The sequence below is a fragment of the Eleutherodactylus coqui genome, chromosome 6 (genome assembly GCF_035609145.1).
Source record: "Eleutherodactylus coqui strain aEleCoq1 chromosome 6, aEleCoq1.hap1, whole genome shotgun sequence".
Classification (NCBI taxonomy): domain Eukaryota; kingdom Metazoa; phylum Chordata; class Amphibia; order Anura; family Eleutherodactylidae; genus Eleutherodactylus; species Eleutherodactylus coqui.
In genome coordinates this window covers 217349767-217374515 of record NC_089842.1, presented here as the reverse complement: position 1 = coordinate 217374515, position 24749 = coordinate 217349767, and the positions used below count along the sequence as shown (strand labels likewise).

At 47.6% G+C, this 24749-nt stretch overlaps 1 protein-coding gene across 4 annotated transcripts in view; it reads right to left on the bottom strand.

The window, feature by feature from the left end:
* Nucleotides 1–678: 678 nt before the first annotated feature.
* SMG5 (SMG5 nonsense mediated mRNA decay factor) overlaps nucleotides 679–24749 on the bottom strand; it is a 39517-nt gene continuing 15446 nt past the window's right edge. For 2 of the 4 annotated variants that reach the window (XM_066608734.1, XM_066608737.1), the window contains exons 11-21: nucleotides 24099–24230; nucleotides 12341–12991; nucleotides 10147–10316; nucleotides 8307–8630; nucleotides 6553–6711; nucleotides 4799–4858; nucleotides 4531–4690; nucleotides 4037–4127; nucleotides 3873–3947; nucleotides 2560–2698; nucleotides 679–1276 (exon numbers count right to left, since the gene is read on the bottom strand). In XM_066608734.1, the coding sequence (XP_066464831.1) occupies nucleotides 1193–1276; nucleotides 2560–2698; nucleotides 3873–3947; nucleotides 4037–4127; nucleotides 4531–4690; nucleotides 4799–4858; nucleotides 6553–6711; nucleotides 8307–8630; nucleotides 10147–10316; nucleotides 12341–12991; nucleotides 24099–24230 (2045 nt within the window). In that variant the 3' untranslated portion in view covers nucleotides 679–1192. The remainder of the gene's footprint in view (nucleotides 1277–2559; nucleotides 2699–3872; nucleotides 3948–4036; nucleotides 4128–4530; nucleotides 4691–4798; nucleotides 4859–6552; nucleotides 6712–8306; nucleotides 8631–10146; nucleotides 10317–12340; nucleotides 12992–24098; nucleotides 24231–24749) is intronic. The other 2 variants (XM_066608736.1, XM_066608735.1) reach the window with 2 other exon arrangements.

The following is a 24749-nucleotide window of genomic DNA, read 5'->3' as shown; positions in this document are numbered from 1 at the left end:
GGGGCTGCATCGGAGCCAGCGCCTGTCCCGCCCGGGGCTGCATCGGAGCCAGCGCCCGTCCCGCCCGGGGCTGCATCGGAGCCAGCGCCCGTCCCGCCCGGGGCTGCATCGGAGCCAGCGCCTGTCCGACCCGGGGCTGCATCGGAGCCAGCGCCAGTCCCACCTGGGGCTGCATTTACAATTTAACGAATTACCATTCAGAACCATTTGGCAGTTTAGAATTGCATCATGGGGGATGTAACATCTCTGGTAAAAACACAACATATCTTGCATGATGCAGCAGGGCCGAGCATGCAATATATATATATGCTAAACCAGAAGAGATTGAGTACGACTGTAAATCAAGAGTTGTAAACGCAGCTTTGGATGGGACTGGAGTACAAGACATGTAGAAGTAATTAGAGATGTCCCTTTTGTGTTTTTGCGCCTTCACCCCTATGTAATGCTGGCAGCTATTGATGATGTAATCAATCTCCGGTCATGTGACTGGATCCTCCCAGTGCAAAACTACATACAATGGTGAGGAGGTGGTCTTGAGGAAAGGGTCATGACTGCACTACACAGAGGTCACCACAGGGTGACACTATTGGCCCGCTAGTTCCAGAATTATGCATCAACCAACTTTTATTTCACGCTCTTTCCGAAATACAATATACAAAATAAGCAGCGAGCGTCCAATAAATAAAATAGCGGTTTTCTTTATTTGACATTCTCTGAAACTCCTCCCGGCGGGAAACATTTCACAAGAATTTAAAAGAAGAAAACGGGGTAATGGGTAGGGGAGAGGGGAGGGGTCAAGGGAGTGCAGAGGAGGAGGGGCTTGTATGACATCCAGTCATATCACGACACGACAGTTGTGTCACAGTCCAATCAGCCGGAGGGTCTTACAGATGGACGCCTGTGACCCGAGGTTAGATATGGAGGTCACACAGCAGGAGATGAATGCCTAACCTCTCCCCCAAGCCAGTGGAGAGCAAGCTCCGCCCATCCTCTTACAGCAGCCACACCCACTGCGCCAGAAATGCTGAAAAGGCTTGGGTTATTTTCTTTAATTTACATCTCGCTGGTCGCTGATCTTCTTCTGCCGTTTGTTTTCCACACGTTCGGTTATTTTTTATTTGGTTATGCCGCGGCGGCTCAAGGAGGTGCGGAGGGTTTATTTGTACATCACCAGCGCCGATGACCCTCACCCTCAGCCGATCTCCTTCCACTGCTTGTAGAAATCTAAAACGTTCTTGATTTCGATGCTGGAGCTGGAAACGGCCTGCAAGGCGGACTGAGAAGAACAGCAGAGAATAAGTAATGCATGTACACAGTGACTCCACCAGCAGAATAGTGAGTGCAGCTCTGGAGTATAATACAGGATGTAACTCAGGATCAGTACAGGATAAGTAAGGTATGCATACAGTGACTCCACCAGCAGAATAGTGAGTGCAGCTCTGCAGTATAATACAAGATGTAACTCAGGATCAGTACAGGATAAGTAAGGTATGTACACAGTGTCTCCACCAGCAGAATAGTGAGTGCAGCTCTGCAGTATAATACAGGATGTAACTCAGGATCAGTACAGGATAAGTAATGTATGTACACAGTGACTCCACCAGCAGAATAGTGAGTGCAGCTCTGGAGTATAATACAGGATGTAACTCGGGATCAGTAGAGGATAAGTAATGTATGTACACAGGGACTCCACCAGCAGAATAGTGAGTGCAGCTCTGGAGTATAATACAAGATGTAACTCAGGATCAGTTTAGGATAAGTAATGTATGTACACAGTGACTCCACCAGCAGAATAGTGAGTGCAGCTCTGGAGTATAATACAGGATGTAACTCAGGATCAGTACAGTAAAGTAATGTATGTACACAGTGACTCCACCAGCAGAATAGTGAGTGCAGCTCTGGAGTATAATACAGGATGTAACTCAGGATCCGTACAGGATAAGTAAGGTATGTACACAATGACTCCACCAGCAGAATAGTGAGTGCAGCTCTGCAGTATAATACAGGATGTAACTCAGGATCAGTACAGGATAAGTAAGGTATGTACACAGTGACTCCACCAGCAGAATAGTGAGTGCAGCTCTGGAGAATAATGCAAGTATCATGTCTGTACAGAAATTTTCCATGCAAGTAGGAATTTGGTGCCTGGCAGTAAATATTAACTTTGTAACGTCCTTGACTTCGTGCATAGACAGCAGATGGTTGGATTCCACACGACAGGTTCCTTCCTTGATTTACAACATCTTGGGAAACCATCATTTTACTGAAAAAGAGAACCTTTGGTTTTTGATCCCTCTGACTCGTGTCTGGTGAAATATATACAGCCGCAATACATCAAGAATTTAGTAACGCAACCATTTCCTGCTTCTTCTAGTGGAACTGTTCACCTGAAGCTCTGCATGTAAAGAGCATTGGCAGCCTGGGCATAAATATACTGGTGGAAGTGCAGAGGTGTGAGGTGGTTGGTGCCCCAAACCCCAGCGGCATCATTCCTGCTTTATTTCCTGTATTGACCAGTGACTCACTGAAATGCTTGGTGACAATTACAGCGGGACATACCTGCATGGCAGCGGAGAAACATTCTGGGTCATCAAGCTGGAAGCCAGTTATAATGGTCACCATGCCTGCGGTCTCCTCCTCATTGCTGCCTTGGGACACCGTCAGCTGCTTGCAGCTGTCCAGAATCTTATAGAGATGCCTGTCGGGAACATAGGAGGACGGTCAAGAAAAGCATAAGATTTGTGGAAAAGTCTGATTAAAAATAGAACAGAAAAACATGGAATCCCAAAACAGCGCCACACATAAGTTGTGACTGGAATTGCAGCTCAATTACACTAAAGTAAAAGAGCCTAGGCTATAATACCCCACACAACCTATGCAAAAGTGTGGCGCTATTTGGAGAAGAAAGCTGCCATGTTTTTCTAATCCTGCACAAGCACTTTAGCATTACAGAGCGAGACAAGGACTGGCAAGATGCGACTGCTGCCAGAATGTTTCTACTGTTCTCTTCGGGCAGCAGGGTGCCAATCTAGCTTGGAGTGGAGCCGTCTCTGGCAGTGTGGTCGCTATTAGTCTCTTCAACAGGGTTGTGAGCAATTTCAAAATTGTCTGCAATGGCTCATCTCAGGAACACAGGGCAGAAAAGGGGCAAATTCAGCGCTCACTTTAATTAAGGATGTTGTGCCAAGACTGACTTTCATCACTTAGGATAGGTGATAAAAGTCTGATTGATGAGTGTCTTACTGCCAAGACCCCCATCAATCCTGAGAACGGGGGTCTTGTGTCCCAACTCTCTTCCTCACCAAGGGCTCACTCCGCCCCCTTTCCCAACCACACACAGAGAAGAGATGATTGAATGGAGTAGTAGTCACATGCGTGGTGCTGCGCCATTCATCTTCAATGGGATTGCTGGAAATTTCTCAGTTGTACTTGTAGTTTCTTTGAGCCCCCTGAAATGAATGGAGCGGAGCTGTGCATGTGCGACCGCCGCTCCATTCAATCTCCTCCTCACTGTGGACAAGTGCAGCAGGCCCGCAGTGACGAGAAGATGAGAATACGTGGCCCGTTCTTAGAATCAGCGGGGGTCTCAACAGTAAGAATCAGAATACGAATCAGACTGATGACCTATCCTGTGGATAAGGAATAAAAGTCAATTTTGGCACACCCCTTTAAGAGCACTTTAGCAATGCATTTTAGTAGTGCAGCATATCCGGTCTTACACAGTGAATTTACTGACCTGCAACTAGCAAGTTAGGCAGAGGTTGACAGACAAATCTTAGTGAACCCCTGTGTAGAGGGTGGTGTCATGCAAAGCTCTGCTATTGTATGCAGGCAGCAGGGTCTCTGCAGGGGGCTGGCGGAGAGCCTCTTACCAGGCATTGGTATCCTGCCGCTTCAGCTTGTTCCTCTCAAAGATCTTTCCTGCTTCTTTCTGGCAGCGGATATACCTGAAACCAAAAGGAAAGTGCTGATAAGGATTAACCCTCCCCTCTCCAAGGAGCTGGTCTGTGAGGACCGGGGGTTAACTCACTCCTACCGGTTTCCCTTTTTGAACTCTGCCTCTAGGTATCGGATCCCGTCTCGAGCGCCAGCGTTTTCCTTCTTCAGAAAGTCTAAGCCGTCTATAACTGGGTAGCAGAGAGGATGATGGAAGTTATTTGCCAAGCTCACCCACCCCAAAGCATCATAGTCCCAAAGTATGCTGCATTGATATACAGAATGCAATTATGTTAGAGACCGCATGATATCCATCTATTTCACGGACAGCCCCACAATAACCTATGAGGCTATTAACATGGACATTCTGCCACTCAGACTGATCGTCTGTGCAAAAGACGATCGCGGCATATCCTATTCTCATCTATTTTTACAGATAAGAATAGCAAATGCAACGTGCGGGGATCATGAAGTTCAGATAGCACACGGACAGGTGTCGGGATGCTGTCTGGTGCGAGTTGTGTCCCCGTTTCTTGGGTGCAACTCTCATAAGGCCGTTTGAATATGGACTAGGTTGCAGCCCCGTGGACCTACCTGTCTGGGGGATGATGATGATAAACCTCCCGCTGTTTGCGAGTTGCCTGATGATGTTCAGATGTTGGCAGAGTGCCTGAGTGTCTGGTATGAGGTACGGTGACATGGCAGACTGAGATTTAGGCTGCTGCAGAGTGCCCTCTAGCTGCGATACCTCCAACTGCAGACAAGAAAAAAAAAATTTAAATAAAAGCGTCTAAACACTTTATGTGATCCAGAGACCCCGTGTCCTCAGTTATGGAAAGATGGCAAGAACAGGAGTGATTACCTGGAGTCTGAGCTGGGCCATGTCTCTCATCAGACGATTCCTCCGAGCTTCCTCTTGAGCCTTGGGGAAAGAAAAGTAGACAAGCTGTCATGTCCTGGCAGGGTCACGGCTCAAAATACCAGAGGATCATCTTTACTTCCCACCGGAAGTGATACTGGCTATTAATGGTGGTGCCAGCTGTCGCCATTCGTCTGACTACAGCCCTGGGTCTAAGCCCTGATCAGTTGACAGCAATTACCCTTCTGTTTCCATAAGGAAGTGGCAAACATGTCCAAGAAATATTAACTTTCTACATGCCAGACTACATGCACATTAACAGATGACAACGTGTGGCTGTAACCAGTCCAGCTGTACGCTGCTGGGACCCCTGGAACGGCCCCTCACTATGGAGTCAATACCGACAGTAGTATGTAGATGAAAATAAAAACTGCTCAATGTAGCATCTCTCCCCCAACTAATAGAGGGATTCTGCCATTAACTACACATGCTAAGTGCTCGCTTCTAGATCTCAGTCAAAGGGGTTGTCCGGTTACCGGACAACTTTAACCCTTTCCAATCCACTGTCTGACGTCTAAAGACATTCTGATTGAAGGCTGTGCAGCTCGGATGTTGGAGGGCGTCCGGCAGGGTATTCTTACTGAAGATTACTGGCCGCTCTGTTGTCGATAGGCCCCTCCAGCATGTCACATACCGCAGTACTGGCTCTAGCCAGCAGATGGCGCCATTGCATAATGGCAGAAAGAGAAAGACCCCTAGGAAGCACTGAATCCAAAATTGGATTGCAAAGGGTTAACCTTGTAGCACCTGCTGTGCTAAAATAACAAAAGGAACAATAGTCAACTGTCCTTTATAGTCATCCAGTGCTGCAGTCATGCCAAGGTCCCAGTGTCTGCTGTGGCAGATGACGTCACCGAAAGTCACCTGACCGCTGCACTGTAATTGTGCCCAACTCCTGGTATCACGGCGCCCAGGATGTGAGCACTGATGCCAAGAGAATGAGCGATCTGGTGACTTCTGGGGACATCGTCTGCCACAAACTGTGGGACCAAAGCAGAGCTGCAGCGACGGCCAACGGGCAAGTGCTTCTCCTTTTCTTATTTTAGCACAGTGAGCGCTATAGGGCGAATGTTGTCCGATAATGACAAGCCCTTTAAACTGGTTGTCCACCTCTACATTACTGATGAGCCATTGTCGGGATAGGTCATCAGTAGTTGATCAGCCAATTAGCTGTTCACTCGGCAACTGTCTGCCTTAACAGCACAAGAGGCTGACAACAAAGTACACAATACAGCGACCCAGGTTGGCAATACATTGAATTCATTCAAGAGCTGTGCTTACATTACCAACCAGGGCTGCTGCAACGTTTACAAAAGCTGTCAGCTTCCTGCACCATACACACCGACAGCCATCGAGAGAACTAATCGCCCGATCAACCACTGATGAATCATCCTGAGCATAGTTCATCAGTACAACAGCTGATTGGCCAAGGTCCCAAGCAGCAGACTCCCAGCCATCAGCTATTGATGACTTATTCTGAGGTCATCAATAGTGTAGAGATTGACAACCCCTTTAATATTAGATTTACCCCAAGACTTCGCAGCCTTAGGTAACTGGCAAATGAATAGGTTGCCATCTACTGGTTTCTAGAAGCTATTGCATCCTGATGTAGTTGCAGCCTTTATTTTGCAGGTCCTACGCATTGCCACTTTTATATCTACACTAATGTACAGCTTATAAGATAAAGCAGAGCTCACCATGCGGAACTGAGCCTGAGCCTGGTGCAAAATGTTGTCTTGCTGGGACTCAGCGATGCTGGTAAAGATCCCCAGCTCCGGGTTGTATTGCAAGACGTTGCCCTGCAGCTGATTGAGGAAATGCCCGAAGCTTCGGATGTAGCAGCTGCGTGCAATGGACTGAAAGAAAAAATAACATTTCAATTAGGAGGATGAACTATAATAATACAGAATCAAGTGGCAGGGGAAGGAAAGAGCGCAAGGGTGAAGTCACACGAACGTATATCGGCTCGGTTTTTACGCCGAGCCGATATACGTTGTCCTCGTGTGCAGGGGGGGGGGTGGGGGGGGGGGGGTGGAAGAGCCAGGAGCAGGAACTGAGCTCCCGCCCCCTCTCCGCCCCTCTGCACTATTCGTAATGGGAAGATGCGGGGCGGGGCTAAGTTCTGACAATTAGCCCCGCCCCGTCCCACCTCTTTCCATTGCAAATAGTGCAGAGGAGGCGGAGAGGGGGCGGGAGCTCAGTTCCTGCACTTGGCTCTTCCATCCTCCCCCCCTGCACACGAGGACAACGTATATCGGCTCGGCGTAAAAACCGAGCCGATATACGTTCGTGTGGCTTCACCCTTAGGGTGAAAGTGCGTGAAGCATTGGAGGTAGGCAGATTAAATAGACGAGCCCAGGTGCTGGCTGCAATCACTATGAGTCTACCAGGTGCCGGCCGTGATTAGCGTTTCTACACCTGTGTTTTGCAGGGAAGAAATGCTGCTGTGTAATAGGGGTTGTCCAAGTTATAGCTGAGGGTTATTGGCTGCAGTGTTCTGTAAACGTGACATCAGGGGGGAGACGCAAAGCTGCGGTGCAGGAAAACAGGGAGCGGGGAGAAGCGAATATATGCCGATCTGTTATTTTGCTGCATGAAGGAGGAGCTTTACTGATCAGCTATAACTCGGACAACCCCTTTAGGCATCACAATATAACCAAGTCAGTTCCACTTCATGATCTTAAACTTGCCCAGTTAGGAAGCAGAACTCATTGTGAATCCATGTCTCCTGCTCTGGTGCAAATAAAAGTGACAGTGAGTGTACGGGAGAGGCGACAGCAAGAAACCCCCAAGAAGGACTTGAGATAGTTCTGCTCTTCTTCCCCTTTTTGACCAATTCTCTAGTAACTGCTGGTGTCCTTGTCACTACTGGTACATCAGGTGCTACCTGCAGCCCAATCAGGTTGTACAGGTAGTCCTGCTCCTCCAGGATGGCACATGCATGTGTGCCGGAGCAAGAAGGTTTGCCAAGTCTCTCACCACAAGACCATGGAGCAGATAGCAGCACACGGGCCGTTACACGAAAAGAGCTGAATAGAAGGGCATCAGGACCGTAGGAACAGGAGTAATTCCCAGAGCGCTACAAAATTACCTCCAGCTTGTACTGCCCAAACTGTCATACACAGACTCCAAGGGGGTGGCCCGAGGGCCTGCTGTCCTCTAGTGGAACCTGTGCTAACAGCGCGGCACCGTGCAGCTCAAATGGCATTCACCAGAGAACACCAAAATTGGCAAGTCCCCCACTGCCGCCTCATTCTCTTCAGATTAGAGCAGGTTCACACTGAGCAAATGCGAGAGTCGTGAAAGAGTCTGGAGACGACATGGTGAATGAGATCTAATGTGTGATTTAGGTGCTTCCTGAATTATTTTGAGCATTGTAAATGACGGAGATTTCCTCTAATCTGATTTTCAAAGTATCAGCCAAGAATTTAAGGATAAGAGCCATTATTACCTCTTCCAGGACAGTAAGTACCGGCCGCTCCTTCTCAAAGTTGAACTTGCGATGTGCAGCCTTGAGTGGCGGCAGGTTCCTCAGAGCAGCATCCTCAGGGAGTAATATGTGATGGCTCATATCAGACTTCTCCGACTCCTGCAGCACATTCTGAACCTCGCAGCATAGGGAGATCCCTGAAGAACAGAGCAGATCACCTTCAGGGCATTCGAAAATATGGAGGTCATACAACCCCATCGTCTTCTTACCGGACTCCTGGATCTTGGCAGCAGATGGTAAGAGGTTTAGAAGCACCGACAGTCTGTTCCATAAACTCTGGGAGCTCTAAAAGAGGAAATATGAGAGGTCAGTGGCAGAGTTCAGGGCTACCCTGTTTGATAGGTTCTGACCCCAGGGGTCTGACAGCTGGAACTCCTGGTGATCACGTTTATTAACCCCTTAAGATCGCAGCATTTATTTTTTTTCTCCCCATTTTCGTTTTTCCTCCCTATTTTTTAAAAATGATAACTTTTTTTTACCCATTGACGTAGTTGGGTTAAACCCTGCTTTTTTCAAGATGAGTTGTATTTTTCAGCGATACTATTTAATGCATCATATATAGAGATGAGCGAGCGTACTCGGAAAAGCACTACTCGCTCCAGTAATTTGCCTTATTCGAGTATCGCTGTGCTCGTCCCTGAAGATTCGGGTGCCGCTGCGGCTGACAGGTGAGTCGCAGCGGGGAGCAGGGGAGAGCGGGCGGGAGAGAGGGAGAGAAAGATCTCCTCTCCGTTCCTCCCCGCTCTCCCCTGCAGCTCCCCGCTCCGTGCCGGCATCCGAATCTTCAGACCCGAGCACAGCGATACTCGGATAAAGCAAATTACTCGAGCGAGTAGTGCTTTTCCGAGTACGCTCGCTCATCTCTAATCATATAATGTACTGGAAAATTAAAAAAAAATTCTAAATGGAGTAAAAACGAAATTTCACCATCTTTGGGGGTGGGGGACGGGTGTCTTTTTTCTATGGTGTACATATTACGGCAAAAATGACATGATAACTTTATTCTATGGGTCAGTGCGATTACTACCATACCAAATTTATATAGTTTTTTTTTTTTCTTTTTGCTGTACTACTTTTAAGCAAAGTATTTTGTCCCTATCTTCTGACAGCCTTAACTTTTTTTTCTGTTGACAAAGTTGTATGAGGGCTCATACTTTTGTGGAACGCCCTCTATTTTATGTTCATAGCATTTTGGAGTACATATGATGTTTTGATCACCTTTTTTTTCTTGGAGACAGAATGACCGAAAAAGCCCATTTCTAGTCTTGTGTATTTTTTTTTTCTGGTGACGTTCTCCATGCGGGAGAAAAAATGTGTTACATTGATAGATCAGACCTGATGATTCCAAATATGTTTTTTTTTTTTTATTATAAATATGGGAAAAAGGGAGGGGGAGGTAAACTTTTATTACTTTTTATTTTTTTCTAATAGTAAATAAAATTTTATTCATTTTAACATGTATTTAAATCCCCAGAGGGAATTTGAGGGTTTTGATTATTTCAGGGCATTTAAATGCAGTTGTCAGAATTTACAGTGGCATTTAAAAGGTTTAACAGCTGCAATCAGCATTCACATTGATTGTGGCTGCTGCAGGCGAATATCAGCTGTCAAAGACAGACAGCACCTGCCATGTGAGTGCAAAATCGACGTCTGATCCAGCTCCATACAAACCCTGCATTCCCAGGATGTACGTATATGGTAAGTATATGCCATGAAGGGGTTAACAATGTGACTCCCAAGTTGTGAAGGGAGAAAGGGGGTCTTTCATTCAGATTATATTAATCGTTTCACAGACTCGTACCTGTGCACACATGATTATTATGTCTGTGTTGGTCCTCAGCCAGTCCAGGAAGACCTTGACACTGGCCAGAAGCCCCTCACTGGTGATCACCTCCAGTCTCTCCTGAAGACTCCGTTCATTGGGGCTCGATTTGTTGCTCTCAACACTTTCTTCAGAGTCGGAGACATCTCCTGGGAAGAGGTTAACAAGCTCAAGTAACATAGCGATGGCTGACATTTAGTTATTTTATTTTGCAAACACTGTTAACAGAACTGTCTTTTTCCAGGGAAACATAACCAGGCAGATGAACCATTCCTGGGTAGAGGAAGGCTGGGTGACATGGAAACTACAGGCCTGTGAGCCTGACTTCTATACTGGGAAAGATCTTTGAACAAATTATTAAACAGCATGTATGCAAGTACTTGGATGAGAATGGAGTAATTAACCAGAGCCAGAATGGGTTTGTAACAAACAAGTCATGCCAGACTAATCTAATTTCCGTCTATGATAGTATCACTAACTGGGTTGATCAGGGAAATGCAGTGGATATAGTTTATAGTGACCTTAGTAAAGTTTTTTACAAAGTATCTCATACTATACTTATTGAAAAAATGACCAATATGGGATTGACAAGGCAACTGTTAGGTGGATTCACAACTGGCTAAGTGATCGTACTCAAAGAGGGGTCATAAATGGCTGCACATCCAAGTGGAAGAATGTATCAAGTGGGGTACCACAAGGCTCTGCCCTAGGCCCAGTGTTGTTCAACATTTTTATAAATGATCTGGAGGAGGGAATTGATGGGAAACTGATCAACATTGCTGACGACACAAAGCTAGGAGGGATAGCTAACACTAGGGAAGAGAGAGAGAGTATTCAAAAAGATCTAGAAAAGCTTGCACAGTGGGCAGCGACTAACAGAATGGTATTTAACAAGGAGAAATGCAAAGTCCTACATCTGGGCAAGAAAAATGAAAAAAGGCATATACAGAATGAGAGGAATTGGACTAAGCAACAGCATATGTGAAAAAGACTTGGGCATACTAATAGATCATAGACTGAACATGAGTCAACAATGTGATGCAGCAGCCAAAAAGGCAAACACAATTCTGGGATTTATTAAAAAAAGCATAGAATCTAGATCATGTGAGGTCATTATCCCCCTCTACTCTTCCTTGGTCGGACCTCATTTGGAATACTGTGTCCAGTTCTGGGCACCTCAATTTAAAAAAGACAGACAAACTGGAGCAAGTTCAGAGAAGAGTTACCAAGATGGTGAGCGGTCTGCAAATCATGTCCTATGAGGAACGGTTAAAGGATCTGGGAATGTTTAGGGTGAGAGGAGACTTAATAGCTGTCTGCAAATATCTGAAGGGCTGTCACAGTGCAGAGGGATCAGCCCTATTCACATCCTACACAAGGAAAGACTAGAAGCAATGGAATGAAACTGAAAGGGAGGAGATACAGATTAGATATTAGAAAAAACTTTCTGACAATGAAGATGATTAATGAGTGCAACAGGTTGCCATGGGAGGTCGTGAGTTCTCCTTCAATGAAAGTGTTCAAACAAAGGCTGGACAAATATCTGTCTGGGATGATTTAGTAAGGCCTCATGTCCACTAGCTAAATGGAATTGCGGATTCCGCTGCGAAATCCGCTGCGGATTCTGCCCATAGGGAATCATTGGCCATCCACAGTCCATTAAATTGATTTTTGCACCCGCAGATGGAATTTTAAAAGAATTGCGCTTTTCACGCGGCATGCTCCATTCTGCCGCGGATTCCACGCGGATCTGCAACATTGCTATCACATTGATAGCAATGTGTGCAGATATCTGCATGCAAAAAAAATACCATTTAAAGCAAATCCGCTGCGGAAATCCACGGCAGATTCTCGGCGGATTGTATTTTTCGAGTGGACATGAGGCCTAAATTTTGCACTGAGCTGGGGGCTGGACCCGATGACCCTGGAGGTCCCATCCAACTCTACCATTCTATGATATACCAGCAGCATTTACAGTTACCACCTAGCCTTTCCAGACCGCAGAACAGCAAATCTGCCTAATATGCAACAGATACATCACAATATAACGAGGTAGATTGGCATCTGGGACGCAGCGGTTTGGGAAAGCTAGGCAACAATCCCCAATGTGTTAGAAAAAGCCAAAATGGAAGACGTGCATGACATATCAGGTGGGCGGCACTCCCCGTCTTACCTTGCTCCATAAGGTTGGTCTTCTCCACCTCTCCATTCACAAGTGGTTCTGGTTCTTTGGTGATGGGAGGGATGGGTTCTGGTTTCACAAAGACGTTGGTGAAGGTGGGAGCCAGGCGGAAGCAGCGCTTGGTCTGGAACATCTGGGTAGACATAGCTTGCAGGTTGCTGGCTATGCTGGCTTCACTGGTGGTGGGGCCAGGACCATTCACAGACTCCTGGGCATCCGCCTTAGAGCTGACAGGTTTGGTCTCCTCGGGGATCCTAGAAGATTCCTTGTTCTCTGTTGGACTTTTTACCTCCTCTCCGGGTTCATCCTCCATGTCTTCCAGGTCGGACCGTGATTCCTGACTGTTCATGTCAGAGTCTGACTCTATGTCAAAGGCAGCTTCTTCATCGCTCTTCTCGGACGCGCTCTCAGAATTGTCACTCCCTTTTGCAGATCCGTGGCTGGAATCAGAGTCAAATCCCTCACTCAAGTCACTCTCGTCCACTTTACGGACAGGTCGCCGCCTCCTAAGACGGGAGAGGCGTGAGTACTTGTGGCTCTTCTTGCTGCGAGGTTTGGCTCGTATCGGCTTGTTGATCTGGTTCATCTCGGGTTCGGTATCTTTCTCGATTACGTCAGAGACTTCTCTGGATTCTGGATCATCTGTGGAAGGAAATCACAAGTTAAGGAATTACCTATGTGTGGATTAAACTGGACATGTAAACCCAGTGTCACGGGAGAGGACCCCTTTAAAATATAACCTTTATTAAATGCAATGTAAAAACTTTAAATATGTTTTTTTAGGACCAGTAGCAAAAGACAAACAAACATGTAACAAGTGAGGCTGATGCAAGAAAATTCCATCGCCCACATGCATATACGCTAGCGGTAGGCTATGTACTATCTTGAGCACCTACAATAAAGGTGCTGACAATAGCCTACAGAACTCTCCCCTTGCATCTATGTAATAATGACTATGGTGCCAGTGTAAACTTGTTTCTGGCAGCGTATAAGAGGTGATCAATTAATATGTCTCCACCTCTCTAAAAGTGCAAAATCGTGAGTAACCACCCTGCCGGGTATTACTCAGCAATCGTATATAGAGACTGCACGACTCATCATAGCTGTGAGGTGTTGCAATGCTTAAGTAGGGGCATTGGAGGTCTGGTAGATAACCCCCTTTGTTTAGGAATATTCAGGACTGGGTATACCGACAAAAGTGTGGGGTCAGCTTATAACACGACCTAAAGCGGGGTTTAACCCCTAGTCCGAGAAGCCAATTCCAAATGGAGATAAGAAAAAGGTTTGAGTGGCGAAGCAAATTTCTAGTTCAAACTCAACATGGATGATGGGTGCAGGGAGTTGGACCAGCAAGTCGGTTCGCTAGAGGGTTCAGATTTGGTTACAAAATTTAATTCATATTCAGATCTCGGTTCAGTTCGTGGTTCTGCGCGTTTCGTCGCGGGAGCGACTCATCAGGGACCCGTGAAAAAATAGAACCTTTGGAAAGTTTTACAAATGGCTCAAAAGGAGGATGTTTGGAGCACAAAGGCAGCAATTAGGCAGTAATTCAGATGCATCCAACGTCAGCACAGATGTATAGTAGAGGACGTATCCGATGGAGGCTGGAGTTATTGAAACGCCCTTTTACGGGAACCTGTCCCCACCTATCAGCAAGAAGTAGGAAGAAAGGGGATGGTAGCACGCAGGACAGAAAAACTGGAAAAGTCAACGTAGACAGAATTGCAATGTGGTTTAGCGCCGTGCCAACTCCTTCATCTGGCCTGTATGAAAGCGTTGGTAGGGCGCTGAAACACATTGCCTTTTTAAGCACCTTGATGTGTCCGAGTCTATTGTTCAGTGCGCCAACATCCCCTTTTTTCATGTCGCTATTAGCTACAGAGGCTTTGCTAATCCACCGAGGAGGCGGCTGCTATTGGCGACAGGTCTCATAGCCTCTTGTGCTGCTGCACAACCATACCAGGTAGTAATATCCCTGCTGTGCAGTCTACCTTGTCATTACTGTGCTACACCATGGCACGCTATTTTTTGTGTCATCACCCATGGGCACCATAAGCTTTGGTGTTCTCTATGACAGTGTGCGCACACAGCCTGCGGAGATGAGCCTGCTGGCGCCAACTTCCACAGGTGACAGTGTAGGAAAAGCCAGGCGAGCATAAAGCCCACACCACCGGATTCCAGGGACCTTCACTAGGAGCGTCGTCACAAGATTTTTGTACTTCCCATAATATCTCTTTCTCGTCTGCATCATTCGGGGACACAGCTCGGACCGTGGGTACAGCGGCTGCCACTAGGCGGCGGACACTAAGCAGAAAAAGTGTTAGGTCCTCCTACTAGCTACCGCCCTCCTGCAGGCTAACCAGTTTGTATGCGAGAAGTACGGGCAGCCAAGTAGGATGCAAAAAAACCAGTCAATATTAAAAATAGTAACTTGTTGTAGCAGTATGAGCAAACTACAGAAAGAACGGTACAACAGGGAGGAACACGTGTGAAAGTACTAACAACAGAATGGGAGGGTGCTGTGCCCCCAATGAACGAGACGAAAAAGAGATTGTACTTCTGTCTGTATCATTGGAAGGGGGGAAAAGTGCGTTCTCTCGGATGAGGTACAGAGGGACAAAAGGAAGGCAAAACGAGGTCTCTATTGATGTGGAACGCCGACACCACCTTGGGTAGGAAGGAAGGGATCACCTTATCCTGATGAAAGACAGTGAACGGAGGCTTGTCCGAAAAAGCTGCAAGCTCTGAAACCTGGCGGATGGAGGTGATGGCTACCTAGAAGTCCACCTTCCAGGCCAACAGGTGAGCTGGAACTTCGTAACAGCTCGAAAAAGCTTGAGAAAGGCATGCTGTCTATACTAAAACGTACGAGAACTGGAAATCTGTCCATGGAATTGCTAGAGTGTCCACTGCTCAAACCTGTGGATCCTGAGACATGACCATAAAGATTGGTAGCTTGCGACTGATTCTGGATATCATCAGATCGACATCCGAGTTGACCCAACTTTCAACAAAGTGCTCAAAAGGCTTCGGGATGTAATTCCCGTTTTCCTGGGTTGATTAGGTACTGGCCATTGGATGGTCAAAAAGGAGCGGATCCGTAAGGACTAAAGCCACCAAAGAAGGGAGTGCTGAAGCTGCAGAGATAGTCGGATCCTTCAATCGAGAGAATCCACACACTTGTCCCACTTCACGAGAACGTTCCACTGGAGAGGCAGAGCGTGAAATTCACCAAAAGGAGTTGCCGTGAAGGAGGAGAACATCGGCCCCAGCACTCTCCGGCAGTGACGAATGGTCACAGGATTCAAAGTTTGTAGAGAGCGTACTTGATTCTGAAGAAAAAGTAGTTTTGATGTCAGGAAGAGTACATGGGCTTAAGTTGCGTCGTAGGACAGACCCAGAAAATCCAGACGTTGAGATGGTGTGCGGGAAGACTGGTGTGCGATGATCCCACTGAATCTGGACAGGGTGTCCATAGTGATGTGGAGGATCTCCAGGTTGTCCGATAGGGTCAGGGATTTTACCAAGATATCGTCAAAACAGAGGATGGTTACGGTCCCCTTGGAGTAGAGGATAGCCTTCACCGATGCCAGAAATTTCATGAAGACTCAGGGGGGCGGTGGCCAACCCGAATAGAAGGGCCGTGAATTGATAAGGAGTCGACGAGATGGCAAAGCAGAGAAATCGCTGATGTGCTGGGCAGATAGGTACATGAAGATAGGCATCCTTGATGTCAATGGATGCTAGAAACTCCTGTGGTTCCATGGATGCAATGACAGATCTCAGTGATTCCATGCTAGCCTGACAGTGCAATCCTTCTTGGGTACCACAAAGAAACTGGGATAGAAACCCGCAAAGCACCGAGGAAGAACGAGAACTATGACACCTTGACAGGACGTCTACCACTGGAATGAAAACTTGGGCATTTAAAGGAGTCCTTGGAATTCTGGAACTGAAGAACCCTGCTGACCCAAGTCAAGGAGAACACCGGCCCGAGTGCCGAACCTACTGCCTAATGGAAGGTTTTGGCTAGTGACTATTTTCCTGTCACAGATGTCTTAAAAAGACAATGTATCAACCATAGGGAGGGTGGTGTGTTTCACCAAACGAGACACTGGGGGACCTAATGCTGGAGAAAAACGGGAATTTTTTCTTACCGATAATTCCCTTTCTGGAAGACATCATGACAGCATACGCTGGAGGTTGCTCACCTGCTGACCTGAAGGGACAGGAAGAGGCAGAATATAAAAAGCACCTCCCCTCCACCAACACCAGTGCGTTCCAAATGACCACAGTGACCAGTTACTTAACCAGAAGGTGTGTTTTTATTGACATCACACACCTCAGAAAACAAAGTTAAAGCATACACATTACCTCATGTGTTGGACAAACTAGGGTAACCATGTTGGTAAGGGGGGGAAAAAGGCCCGTATGCTGTCATGATGTCTTCCAGAAAGGGAATTATCGGTAAGAAAAAATTCCCGTTTTCCCCATGACATCATGACAGCATACGCTGGAGGAATACCAAATAAGTGGCATGGGCTTTTTAGGGAGGGATTACGGCTTGGAGCACCTTCCTACCGAAGGATGCGTCCTGACTATATTTAAAGTCCAGCCTATAATGTTTGATGAAAGTATGGCCTGAAGTCCATGTGGCTGCGTTACAGATTTGCTCAATCGATGCGTGCGCTCTCTCCGCCCAAGAGGATGCCACCGCTCTCGTTGAGTGGGCCTTCAATCCTTCTGGAGGGGGGATGCCCTTGGCCTTGTAAGCCTCCTGGATGGCTCTCTTGAGCCACCTGGCGATCGCATCTTTAGAAGCGGCCTTTCCTTTGGCCTGCCCCTGAAATTGAACGAAAAGTTTGTCAGACTTCCTGAAACTTTCTGTTGCCTCGAGGTACACTAGTACCGCTCTTTTGACGTCTATATTATGGAGCTTTTGTTCTTTTGCATTTTTGAAATTTTGGCAAAAGGCTGGAATAACTATTGGTTGGCCCCTGTGGAAATCTGACAATACTTTAGGCTGGAAGGATGGGTCTAAAGAAAAAACTATTTTGTCCGGGTGGATAGTCATATATGGGGCCCTTCGTGAGAGGGCCTGGATTTCCCCCACGCGTCTGGCTGACGTAACTGCCACAAGCAGGGCTACCTTGTATGTCAGCCAGGCGATGGATAGATCCGTAATCGGTTCAAATGGGGGTCGCATAAGGCCTGAAGGACTATGGTTAGATCCCAGGGTGGTGCCGTGGCCCGTGTGAATGGATGTAATCTGCTCGCCCCTCTAAGAAATCTCCTAATCCACCTGTGCTCCGCTAGCGCGAGATCGAAGAATGCCCCCAAGGCCGCAATTTGGACTTTGAGCGTATTCGGACTCAAACCTTTATCCAGGCCCGCCTGGAGAAAATCTAAGATTTTCCGGACGTCTGGCTGATCCAGCTGCTGGATGTCCTGGCCTAACCACTCCGAAAATTTTTTCCAGACTTTGGAGTAGATTTTGTGTGTCGAGGGTTTAAGGCTCTCGCTAATGGTGGAAATAACCTTAGGGGAAAGACCCTTTCCTAGGAACTTTACCCGCTCAAGCTCCAGGCCGTAAGCCTGAACTTGTGAACTTCCGGGTAAAGAAGAGGGCCCTGCGACAGTAGGTCCGGTCTTGTTGGAAGGTGGAAGGGCTCTCCCACTGACAGGGATCTCAGGAGGGGGAACCACGGTCTTTTGGGCCAATATGGTGCTACAAAAATTACTGTTAGGGTTGACTGCAGTAATTTCCTTAGCAGAAGCGGGATTAGTGGTAGAGGGGGAAAGGCATACGCTAGGTCCCAATCCCAGGGGTGAGAGAGAGCGTCCGTGCCCAGGGCCTGTTTCTCTGCGCCTCTGGAAAAGAAAAGCCGGCATTTGGTGTTTGCGCTTGACGCAAAGAGGTCTACTTCTGGTACCCCCCACTTCTCCACAAGAAGGCTGAACACCTCTGGATGGAGTTCCCACTCTCCTGGGTCCACTTTCCTTCTGCTTAAAAAGTCCGCGGCTGAGTTCTCGGCTCCTCTTATATGAAAGGCCGATAGGGACTTTGTTGTGCCTTCCGCCCATTGAAGGATCCGCCCCGCCAGTCGTTGTAGTGGAGGATTCCTGGTGGTACCCTGGTGGCGAATGAGTGATACTGTTGTCATATTGTCTGAGAAGATCCTCACATGTTTCGCCACTAATCGTGTTTGCAGGCTACGCAGGGATTTCCATACAGCTTTAAGCTCCCTAAAGTTCGATGAGCTAGCTTTCTCGTGAACGTCCCAGGCCCCCTGTACATAACCGCCTTCAAAGTGGGCCCCCCACCCTTTGGCGCTGGCATCGGTCGTGATTATTACGGCCGGGTCCAAATTCCAATCGGATGCCTGAGACAGGTTGTCCGACGACACCCACCAACGGAGTGAAGCTCTGGCTTCCGCAGAAATAGGGATTGTCTGATCAAGCGAAGCCTGCAACTTGTCCCAATTCTGGAGAATTAGTGACTGGAGTCCGCGACTGTGGAATTGGGCCCAGGGGACCACGCCGATGCACGAAGTCATTAGTCCCAGGATCCGCATTGCGTCTCTTATCGTTACCCTATGTTTTTTATATAGGTTGGAACATTCCTCTATAAGATGTTTTCTTAGGGGAGGAAGGGACGAATTTTGTAGACTGGAATCCAGGATGACACCCAGGAATTTCTTCCTGGTTTCTGGCTCCATGTTGGACTTTGACTCGTTAACAATCCAGCCAAGCTCCTTAAATAATTGCAATGTGGACTCTAAGTGTGATCTCAGAGCAGACGGGGAATCTGCCACCAACAGGAAGTCGTCTAAGTAGGGGATGATCATGACACCCTGATTTCGTAAGAAGGCCACCATTTCCATCACGACCTTGGAAAAAATTCGCGGAGCCGAGGAGATTCCAAATGGTAGGCAGACGAACTGGAAGTGGCGGATTTCCCCCTCTACCCTCAGCGCAAACCTCAGAAATTTTTGTGAGTTGGCGTAAATAGGGATATGAAAATAGGCATCCTTAAGGTCTATTGTAGCCATTACGTTATCCCTGGCAATTAAAGGAGTTGCAGTTCTAATGGTTTCCATTTTGAATCTCCTATATTCAATGAATTTATTCAGTTGTTTTAAATTGATAATGGTGCGGTGGGAGCCGTCTGGTTTGGGAACCAGAAAGAGGGGGGAATAGAAACCTTTTCCCTGTTCCTTCTTAGGGACTGGGATAATTGCGCCGAGACCCTGCAGGTTCCGTACACCCTCCAACAGAGCCTGTTCTAGGCCTGGAGACTGGGTTGGGGTTATCATAAACCTGTCCGGGGGGCGGGATATTAGCTCGATCCTGTACCCCTCCGCCACTAGGTGCAGTACCCACTCATTAGTTGTAATACTACGCCAGCTATTGGCACAGCGAGTCAGTCTACCCCCTACCGGGCCCGAAAGTATGGGCTGAGGGACAAAAGTTAAAGTCTTACCCCTTCCGCCCTTTGGATAAGACCATCTTCCGGTCTTTCCCTTCCCGGCGTACGTAGACGAGGGATGAGGGGTGAAGGGTCTCTTGGGTGGTCTGGTGGCAGGCAGTCCGTGACTCTTGTCAGCTGCTTTCTCCAGCAGACGATCCAGGTCTGGTCCGAATATACGCCCGCCCCGGAACGGTAGGGTACATAGCCTATTTTTGGACGCTGCGTCCCCTGACCACTCTTTCACCCACACTGCCCTTCTGGCGGTGTTCGATAGGGCTGCCATGCGGGCTCCGAGGCGGACTGTTTCCATCGAAGCATCTGCCAAGAACCCTGTTGCCATTCGCAGTAGAGGGATGCCGCTTGCGAACTCCTCCCTAGGGGCTTTTTGGTCCACTAGGGCTGCGAATTGGTCCAACCAGATTGCCATGGAACGAGCCACGGAAGTGGCCGCGATGTTAGCTTTCATGATGAGACCGGAAGTAGACCAGGCTTTACGCATGGATGTGTCCACCTTATGGTCCAACGGGTCCTTTAAGTGGGACGTATCCTCAAAGGGCAACCCGGACTTTCTGGATACCATGGCAATTGCAGCATCGACTTTAGGTATCTCGTCCAAAAAGGACACTTCATCTCCCGGAAATAACAGGCGTTCTTTAAATTCCCTGGGGATTAGCGGAGCCTGATCCACGCTCTCCCACTCATTTAGAATCAGCTGCTTGAGCGTGGCGTTTACGGGGAATGAAGATTTTTGTTGCGGGAGTAACCCCGCGAACATATCCTCCTGGACTGTGCGGGGTTGCTGCACATCTTCCTCCACCTGCATGGTCCTGCGTACTGCTTTTAGCAGCTGATCCATGTCCGCGGTAGAGAAAAGATATTTCTTGTCCTCCTGCGTCACTTCCCCGTCAAAATCCACATTTTCCGCTATGTCGGAGTCAGACTCAGACACCGCCGGAACCGACCTGCGTGTAACCCCGGAAGGCCCAGGTTGGAGGTCTGAGAGGGAGGACTGCACTTCTTCTCGGACAACTGACCGAATTTCGGCCATAAGGGAAGTTTTTTCCTCCTGCATAATTTTCGCGGAGCAGGTAGCGCATAACGTTTTGGTGCAGGAGTCGTCAAGTTTGGTTAGACATACTGGACATTTTTTACTCCTGCGTCTAGCCTCCCTCGGTTTTTGAGTATCCCTGTCCTGTAAGACAAGGGAAACTCTGTTAGTCGGGAAGTGTATGTAGTGCAGGTGTAGGTTGGTCCACTGGACCACTTACAGTTAGGAGGGTCTCTGGGTCCTCTCTGGTCGACATCTTGCGCCTTGCAGGAACGCTTCCTGTGCTTAGGATCGTTCCTTAGCGTGGAGAAACACCACCAGCTGATGCAGGGGCAGCAGATTTTTGAATTTGGCGCCGGCCGCGCCAGGCCACGCCCCCTTTGCGGAGCGCCTGACGTCACCGCGCTGTATCCGAAGCCACGCCCCCTGGAGCGCTCCTGTCGGCCCTGGACCCGGAGATGGCGGCCGCCGCCGCAATGACGGCCGCAGTGGTGCCGGCAGCCCGTACTTGGACCCCGGCCCACCGGAGATGGCGGCCGCCGCCCGAAATGACGGCCGCAGTGGTGCCGGCAACCCGTACTTGGGCCCCGGCCCACGCAGTCCCCGGAAAGCTCCCAGATGGGGTCCTTCCCACTGGGTTTGCCGGGGCTGCCCGAAAGATCCACGCCGCCGCTTCGCCGGTAAGTCCTCCTCCGGCATGGGACAGCGTTGCTGGAGTTCTGCCGCTGCTGTCCTGAAGGGACAGGAAAAACACTGGTGTTGGTGGAGGGGAGGTGCTTTTTATATTCTGCCTCTTCCTGTCCCTTCAGGTCAGCAGGTGAGCAACCTCCAGCGTATGCTGTCATGATGTCATGGGGAAACTACCACTTTTGTTTTTACTAAGTAGTCCGGAAAAGGATAAATGAGATCTAAACTGTTAGATTTAACAAAATGCTTGTTGGAAATCTTCATTCCCTGATCAAGGAATTAAATTCTGCATGAGGAGGGAGTACCTTAGAACAACGCTTCTGGCGTCTGAATGAAAAAGTTGCCATTGGTGTATTAAGAGTTTGCTCTGTAACCTGAAGGATATCCCTTATGGCCGGGGTCCCCAACTCCAGTCCTCAGGGACCACCAACATGTCATGTTTTCAGGATATCCTATGGTAAGAACACCTGTAGCAATGTGTGAGGCACCGACAATAATTACATTACCTGTGCAATACTGAGGAAATCCAGAAAACCTGACCTGTTGGTGGTCCCTGAGGACTGGAGTTGGGAAACACTGCCTTATGGCAACCATCATGGAAAGCTTAGAAGCCTGATCAGAATCAGAAGGGGTCTCAGATAGTTCTCCCTCTGACCGACTATTATCCCTGGAGGTAGGTACTGGTAATGCTGAATGGGTTGACGATGCATGGGATCTAATGGAGTACCATGAGTGGGAAGGCCTAGTTCTCTTCTGTGATCTACCACAGGAAGAGTATTGCGTGAAAGAGTCATTTCCGTCAAAAATGTTTGGAAACGATACAGCCTTTCTAGAATTGCGGTAGACACCATTGTAAGGTCTGGGATCGGCTTTGAGAGGGAGCGTGCCCATTTTGCTTCTGCAGTTTGTGAGGGCTGAGCAAGAGGGGTGCCAGTAGTCAGTTCTCCGGCCGCCTGCCATGATGGGATGCAGTTAGAACAAAATGGTTCAAGCTGGCCACTTGTAAATATGGCAACGAGAGCATGCATAGCATATGGCTCTGGCCAGTCCTTGTCTGGAGTCGTTCGCTTTGGAATTGGACATGGTGCTAAAAACAACCGCAAGCAGTATTTAATATACCATTACTGTATCTGCCTACTGCAAATGGTACTGTAGGGGAGCTAGCCCAGTCCGGAACAGATCTGGGGAGCGATGCAGTTTCAGCAATGTACTTGCACAATATTCCTTGCACTTGCCTGCCTTTAGGGAGGAAGGGAGTACTCTGTTGAAAAGGGTGACACTATAGCATGTGGATCATGATTAAGTTGGAGATTGGACGTGCCTCTTTTTCTTATGAGGTCAGGGCAGTCAACAAATAAGTTAGCTCTGTTCGCCCTCCTCATTGGGAGTAACAGGAAGAGTCCTGCCTCCCTGTATTCCATGAGTTTCTGAAAGACAGGCGAAAAAAAACCAACAAGTTCACCTCCTACGGACACCAAGCTAAAACTGGTTAGCTTGGTGCCTGCAGGAGGGTTATAGCTAGTAAGAGAAGCTAACACTTTTTCTGCTTAATGTCCGCCTCCAAGTGACAGTAGCTATACACACAGTCTTCAGCTGTGTCCCCCAATGATAGACAAGAAAACTTAGTTCATGGTGCTCATAGGTAGTGATAGGTTCTTTTTAACCCATTACGAATAACCGCCGTATACGCAGAGCAGTGCCCACTCTATAAGTGTTGGGTGTTGACTATCTTTAACAGCTACACCTGGCCAGTAAAATAGCATTCCTATTGCATCTTCTGTAAACTTTAAACATATATCACATTACAAAAGTATAAATACATATGCAAAGATATACATATACAGTTTTTTATGATGAACAAGATAATGAGAGGAGAATCTTGGAAAATTAAAGTAGTTTGTCTAGTTTATTGATCTTTTGTCAGTTTTTAAAATGTATATGTTTTCTAGAGGTAGAAACGTATTGTGCAGTACACTAGTATACTGTATGTCAGGCTACAGGAAAACAGTTAGGCTGCCTGACAACGGGTGTGACGGAGTATCGCTATCGCCATGATTCTCCGCTCGTGGACGTCGGGCTGTGCTTTCCATAGTTAGCCTATGGAAAGCGTTCACTGCGTTACCCGCAGCCAGATTATCACAGCGGATAACGCAGTGACATATCGCCCGTGGACAGACAGCATTAACAAAAGCATAATCAAACTTTTACTTTTTGCAGGACACAATAACAGTCAACCACGCTACAGCGTACTGGAAAATAAACACACTGAAGTGCAAACCTGTGAAATGTAGACGAATGTATACCATACGCTCATCTATGCACGTCTGTTTTTTCTATAGAACTAGGTGTACATTAAAGTATACCTCTAACAGCATAAACACATATGTTTAGCGTACACAGAAAATGTAGTGTAAACACTTCCTAACCTCTTAGAAAAATTAAAAGGCTATAATCTTTTTGAAAATTTTTTTTCTTACATCTATTTGCGCTAAGCTGTTAGACGTCCTGGTAAAACGCTAATCGGATATGAGCGGAGGACCCACCTGGACTGTCGTTCTGGAAGGCAGGAACCGAACTCTCTTCCAACTCTGCCTGAAGTCTGATATTCACATGGTTCACCAGATGGGAGAAGAGAGCTAGCGTAAAAGCTATGGCGGCGCTGTACTGCTTGGAATCTAGAAGGAGCAAAGACACACAGGACTGGAGATTACTTGTATGTATTGGCTTCCGTTATTAGGTGGAGTGTTGAGTTACAGCACATTATGGACACAACTTCACCTGAGTGGTGAGCCAAAACTAATAGTGACAGTCTGGAGCAGGACATGGATGTGTCACACATACCCCCTCCACACAGTGAGCTCATCAAGCCATCGAGAAATAGCAGTTATAGGACACTCCCTGCAGCTCCTTTACACTTCAGGAGGGAAATTGCTTCTCTTAATTTGCACATTAGTGGGTTTGATTGTGTCTATTAGTTTGGCTTTCATAAGAAATTATGCATATACCGTAATCTAAAAAGGTGATTGTCCCTTTAAAAGCTCCACGTGCAATTTACTATTCTGTTAGTTGCTCCTACAGAGCACATACATCTGGAATGAAAAGAAACAGTATTAGGTCTATACTAGTCTCAACTGGTTGCGGTTTCAATTCACTGACTGAAAGCAGAAGAATTGAAAAAGTTGATGAGTTGCAAC